The following is a 6,528-nucleotide window of genomic DNA, read 5'->3' on the forward strand; positions in this document are numbered from 1 at the left end:
GCGCATAGACAACGCATCGCTGCGTTCGTTGATATTATGGCCGCGTTCACGAAAATACAATAGTAGGCAGTAGCCCAATAGGCGATAAGTAAAAAACCGTGTCGCCCAACAGGCGATAAGTCGCCATTCCAAATTTTTTGTAGCCGCGGAGGACCGCAAAATAGCCCAATTGGCTACTTGTCGCCCAATCTGGCAACCCTGCTTATGAACAAACGCACCACTGACAGTTATAATGACGTTGACAAATGACAAGTTGTCAAGTTGACAGCTGACAGCTGAAGTCTGTACAGTACTTCCGGTACAATTAATTTTAAATTTATTTATTATCTCTTACATATATTATTATATATTACTATATTATTTATATATTATTATATAATTTTTTTTCAAAAATTACAGAAAAAAAATATTTGAAAGCCAATTTTTCACTTAAAATATTCGTAGAAGTCCAGGGAAGGTTTTAAAGTGACACGAAGTTCACCGGCCTCACCGGGACAGCTAGACTTATATGTAAAAATGGATTTTCAAATGTGTTAGTCGCGCTAAAACTCGAAAACGACTGAACGGGTTGGGCTGATTTTAGTCTTAAAATATTCGTAGAAGTCCAGGGAAGGTTTTAAAATGACACGAAGTTCACCGGGATAACTAGTAAAAAATAAAAATGGATTTTTAAATGTGTTAGTCGCGCTAAAACACGAAAATGGCTGAATGGATTGGGCTGATTTTAGTCTTAAAATATTCGTAGAAGTCCAGGAAGGGTTTTAAAGTGACACGAAGTTCACCGGGACAGCTAGTATTCTATAAAACATTCCTGCAGCTGTAGGTACTTCTATAATGAGTCGGGAAGTAGATTAAAAGCTGGACTGAAAATTCTGCCGAAAGCAGGTGGCGTCGGGCATCATACTACTTTGCGTACTGCAAAATTCGCTAAATAGTGGAAATAATCGACATTATATTATGGGAACAACACCCTAGAGTCATTTTACCCACAACACATTAATACACAAGAACAATAATTATAATTGCCTAATATTGCATCCGGCCGGCCCTTTGAAAACAAAGAATTCTATTTAAACTGAGGTAGAAGTGGTGTACTCTAAGAAATGTCATTTGAAAAGCAATCCTAAAACAATACACTCAAAACATTACTTACACACAGAAACTAAAAGTATATCTACGTAGTTAAGTGCGAGATGCCAATATTATTTGTAACAAGAGTGACAAGGATGCAGGCCTATGACATTCGGTCATACCGAACGCAAGCGTAACTCCCCGAAAGATCAAACGCCCGCAAGTACTGACTGCAAAAAAGTCTATTACAAATTAAGATTTTTTTGTTATTAAGTTTATTGTTTTTTATAATAATATTAATTAAACATAAACTACAACTTACAATTAACTGGTATTTAATAGTACCTGCAAAGGGCGTGCGCGGGTGAGGTCAGTGTGAAGCGGTGTCGAATGCATTGTATAGGTATATAATATTATGTTACCGTTAGAATGCGGAATACGTTAATGTTCAAATTAACTAGGTAATCTGCAGATTTCCTGATACCATCCAGTAACGTGTGAAATTTAAATCAAAAAAGCTAATTTTTGTACTTTACCTAACTAGGTAAAGTACAAAAATTAGTTACCATGCAAACTAACTAGTTTGCATGGTAACGAATGGTACATCGTTGAATTGCAGAAGACAGTGAACTAAACACTTTTGTTACGCTCCTTCGCTGGGACTGCACCCCTCTGTTCCTATGTTCCACGATTTGGTCGGTTATATTTTATCAGTGGAGTAACATTAACAACAACAACATTGAAGTTAATATTGAATATTTTATCCTTTAATATATATATTTATTATATTTAATATATAATAGTGTCAAATAAGTGGCGGGAAAACTATGTTCTTGTAACAATTTTTAGCATCGATTTTCTATTTGGTAAAGTCCAAAGTCTAGTCAAAGTCAAAGTAAAAGTAAATGCAGTCAAGGACTCAAATTGGTCGATTCAGTAAAATGATGGAGTTTAGGAGGGAACACAAAAGGCGCGTTTCTGGAAGTTGTTTCACTGGCCTACATTTGTGCATGATAAATGATAATAAACATCTAATGATTAATATTCTACCAATAAAACACATTAAAAACCCAGAACAATCTTAGAAAATTAATATAAAACACATTAACGTCACTCTTTCACAATCTAAGCTAAACTCTTCCTTCGTTTATGTCCTTTTTTTTATGAAATAAGGGGACAAACGAGCAAACGGGTCACCTGATGGAAAGCAACTTCCGTCGCCCATGGACACTCGCAGCATCATAAGAGCTGCAGGTGCGTTGCCGGCCTTTTGAGAGGGAATAGGGTAATAGGGGAGGGTAGGGATGGGAAGGGAAGGGAATAAGGGAGGGTAGGGAAGAGATTAGGGTAGGGGATTGGGCCTCCGGTAAACTCACTCACTCGGCGAAACACAGCGCAAGCACTGTTTCACGCCGGTTTTCTGTGAGAACGTGGTATTTCTCCGGTCGAGCCGGCATTCGTGCGGCAGCATGGCTCCCCCACGTATAAAATTTTTTGACTCAAGCATAGCCAGCCAGCCAGCCAGTGTGGTAGCCATAAGGTTAACACCTTATGGCTACCACACACGCTACGGTCTACCGGAGAGGTCACCTGCAGGTATGCCTGCGTAGGTGTCACTCGAAAGAATTGATTCTCGATTTTGCGCTGGTCGAATGCGCAGGACCAAGCATCTGCACAGGTCTATTCCCACACACATTCCGATTTACTTGCGCAGGCATACCACATATGCACAGGTAGACCTCTCCGGTAGACCGTTGCGTGTATGGCTAACATTAGACTGTTTTAATTGTTTATTATTGGTTTTTTTCTAGTTAATTTGATCTGTTACATTTTATCAGAGCAGTAATATTTTAGTTACTTAAATTTTAATATTTTATTCCTTTGTTAATGTCCTTAAAAATTAAATTCAATAATTCCTATACCTACAACTAAATAATATGATTTATTTAAACGAGAACCTGTTTTATGCAATTTACCGTATGCATGGTCAGTAGTCTGCAGATTACCTAGATATTCTGCAGATTATCTAGTAATATAAGAATATAATCAATTTTTGCACTTTAACTGACTCACCCAGATAATCTGCAGAATATCGCGTTAATCTGCACTCTAACTGGCTTACTCAAATTAACGGTAACATATAAGTACATACATACATAGCCTGTGAGACACATAACTCTTACTTTTTGCTTTGCTGTAGTCAGGGAAAAATTATTCATCTATTGTGAACAACTATGATAGTTACCTGTGAAAGGTAATCCCTGAAGATTTATTTGATTTATTTGTATATTTTTTACAAAATCTTATAACACAAGATAGCATTTTGCCCTTTGATTACATTTAGTATCTGAAAATAAAGTGAAAATATGTATGAAAAATTTTTCATATTTGACGCGGACGAAGTCGTTCGCAATAGTTAGTGAGAAATATATATCCAACAGATTAATACACCCTTTCTACGCCTGTTTGTTAAGGATAGCTCCATAAAGTAACGTTAATTACTATTGATTTTGTGAACATAAGATGCAAAAATAAATTTCGGAATTTGTCATTTCAGGAATTTATTTTTTCGGAATCTTGTCAATTTAGGAATTTGACATTTTAGGAATTTGACATTTTAGGAATTTGCCATTTCAGGAATTTGCCATTTTCGGAAGTTGACGAGTTTAGAATACACGTTCTCGGAAATTGGCATTTTCCAAATATATACTAGTAATCTGTGGCATTTTCGGAAGTTGTCGTTTTGGGAAGTTGTCGTTGTCACCCTGAGGGAAATAAATATACTAAAATAATCGTAGCTCAGCTCCGATATTACTTGGAACAATTTTTATTACTAAGTAATAAGTATTAAGTATATGTTTCTCTAATGTAGTGCTACAAAATAGTTATGGTTTTATCCCTGGCCGCTGGAAAAAAAAAATGACGCCACAGGTCCATACAAAGTTGCCCAATGCCCTTTCAGTAAATAATCGTAACTTTAAATGTTTTATCAAGTTTCGGTTTCGGCCGAAACTAAGAGTAAGGCCGAGGTTCGGGTTCGGTTTCGGTTTCGGCTGTAAAATCAGTTTCGGTCGGACACTAATGCATAGGCATGCGTACAGCACCTCTCTCCTCCCACACTGCCTATGCGTACACTTGCATGCAAGAACCTGCAAACACCACCACCGCACAAGCAATAATGTTAGCAAATCCGAGCAAGGCCCCTCACCACCATGCAGGTTGAAAACCTCGACGTGCGTTTCGCCCCAACACCGGAGCATCCTCAGGATGTCGACTCTACGAACAAAGGATTTGCCAACATTATTGCTTGTGTGGTGGTGGTGTTTGCAGGTTCTTGCTTGCGACTGTATGCATATTCAGTGTGGGAGGCGGGAGGTGCTTTAGGTGTACACTCGCTCATTTACTTTAAGGTGGAAATTTATTTTGCGGAATATCGCTAAAAATAATATTAACAAACTAAATTTTAAGCTATGGATTTCCATAAAGTAACGCCTGATTCCATTAACTATGCTGAAGGTGTGTTTGTATCTCAACTTTAGAGGAATAAAGTTACCAGAGTCTGTATATTTTAGTATCATTATTTTTATATTTAAAATATTGTTATGATTAACAAAATATTTTCAAGAGTCATACAAACAAGACATTTTAAATTCTTAAAGTAGATGTCAAATATAGATATTTGTGGACATTACATTTTTAAAATAACAAATTTATCTAATATGGGCGGACACAATAAAAATTTCACACATATAAACAACTTTTATACTGTATTATATTATTATTTACACATTCTTTTTTGATAAAAATTTGTCAATTTCCAACAATAGGAGCAAAGGCATGTCACTCATACTTGAGGTAGGGCTTAGCTTCCGGCAGAGCGGCCGAGTGTGAGTGTGCCGAGTGCTGCCAGGCATCGGGTGGCCAGCTGTACACCCGGGGAGCACCCCCCTCCAGCACTCCCCAGCCCAGGAGCTGAGACCGAGCCCCGCGCTCCTGTTTAGGGGATGCCGTGGAGATATTCACAGACACTCCCTTTATAATGTGATCCTGTCCACACAAGGATTGGGCGACTTCCGGATCCAAAAACGTCACAAAACTGAACGCTCGAAAAGGCTTGGGCACAAACACATCTGTCACTTGACCGAATGCACCAAAATATTCTCTAAGATCTTCGGCTGTGAGACTCTCCGTGCAGCGGCCGACAAACACCTTGCGGTGCGCCGCCGAGCCGCCGTCCTTGCTGTTGGGGATCCGCACGTCGCACCAGCGCCCGTCGATCATGTGCCGTCTACCCAGGGCGCGGATTTGTGCCTCGTAGTCGGCAAATTTTATGAAACCGAATCCTTTCGACAGGCCAGTTTTGGAATCTCGCTTGACTTGCACCATCAGCAGTTCACCGAATGCCGCGAAGTAATCGCGGACAGCATCCTCGCCCGTCTTCCACGGTAGCCCCAACACTATGAGGTCGGAGCAACGGGGTCGGGGCGACACGCACCGCGTGTCCACGCGCGGGAACGCGCAGAAATATCTGTATGCCGACCACCCTTCTGCGGGTGGCAGAACTCTGTCGTCCGCGAGTCGCAGCCCGCGGAGGCGACCTCCGGCGCGATACTTCAGGCCGCTGGCGCCGGCGAACTGCGCGGAGATCGTACTCAGCAGCAACGACCCGTCCTCCTCTGTGGGAAGCTCGATGGGCTCATCCTGCTCGCCCTCGCTTACCACTACGTACTCTATCGACATTTCGTTCACCAGACCGCTGTCAACATCACATGCCTCATCTTCGTCTACATTATTTTAGGCACTAGAACATAACTCGACGCCGTAATATTTTTATATATATCGAAGTTCAACTCAACAAAGAATAAAGATTATATTAATAGTTCTCGTTATGGTCATTTGACGAACTTTGCAAATTGCAATTTGCATTTGTGACGAGTGACGACTGACGTCTCATGTCTGACGTAGCGTCAGTGTTGCCAGACGGCCAACTCGGTTTCTCCCCAAGTGTTCCCCGAAATCCCCCCAAAATTCGGGATTTCAAGGAAAATCCCCCCACAAATTATAAAAGAAAATTTTTGTTCATTATGAATGGGAATTTCACAAATGGATACGATGAATGTACACTATTTCTGCAATAGCGTCCAATCTTTACAGAATCAGCATCTTTGCGAGCTCCTTGATCATTTTTATGGTTCCGTAAGTCGTAACCAAAGGGTAAAAACGGGACCATAGTACATAGATTTCGCCGTCTGTTCCCAGATTTTTTCCTCCAACAATCCCCCCAAAAAATTGTTCCCCCCAATTTTCCCCCCATCACCTAAAAAAACACCCAAATTTGGGGGGATTCCCCCCAATCTGGCATCACTGCGTAGCGTAGAGTCTAGAGATAAAATTGACCACAGATCTCAGAAGTCAGTGAAATTGACGCAAGACGTAACACTGACAAGTGACTACCTA

General features: G+C 40.3%; 1 protein-coding gene across 1 annotated transcript; it reads right to left on the reverse strand.

Moving 5' to 3' along the window:
• Positions 1 to 4,710: 4,710 nt before the first annotated feature.
• LOC121739180 (TAR DNA-binding protein 43-like) lies at positions 4,711 to 6,011 on the reverse strand. Its single transcript, XM_042131529.1, has one exon. It carries the CDS (start codon positions 5,809 to 5,811, stop codon positions 4,912 to 4,914), a length of 900 nt encoding a protein of 299 aa, XP_041987463.1. The 5' UTR covers positions 5,812 to 6,011; the 3' UTR covers positions 4,711 to 4,911.
• Between the last annotated feature and the right edge of the window lie 517 nt (positions 6,012 to 6,528).

The sequence above is a fragment of the Aricia agestis genome, chromosome Z, assembly GCF_905147365.1.
Source record: "Aricia agestis chromosome Z, ilAriAges1.1, whole genome shotgun sequence".
Taxonomy (NCBI): domain Eukaryota; kingdom Metazoa; phylum Arthropoda; class Insecta; order Lepidoptera; family Lycaenidae; genus Aricia; species Aricia agestis.

Coding starts and splice junctions, on each gene's coding strand:
- LOC121739180 (XM_042131529.1), bottom strand. CDS start 5,811: ATGTCGATAGAGTACGTAGTGGTAAGCGAGGGCGAGCAGGATGAGCCC.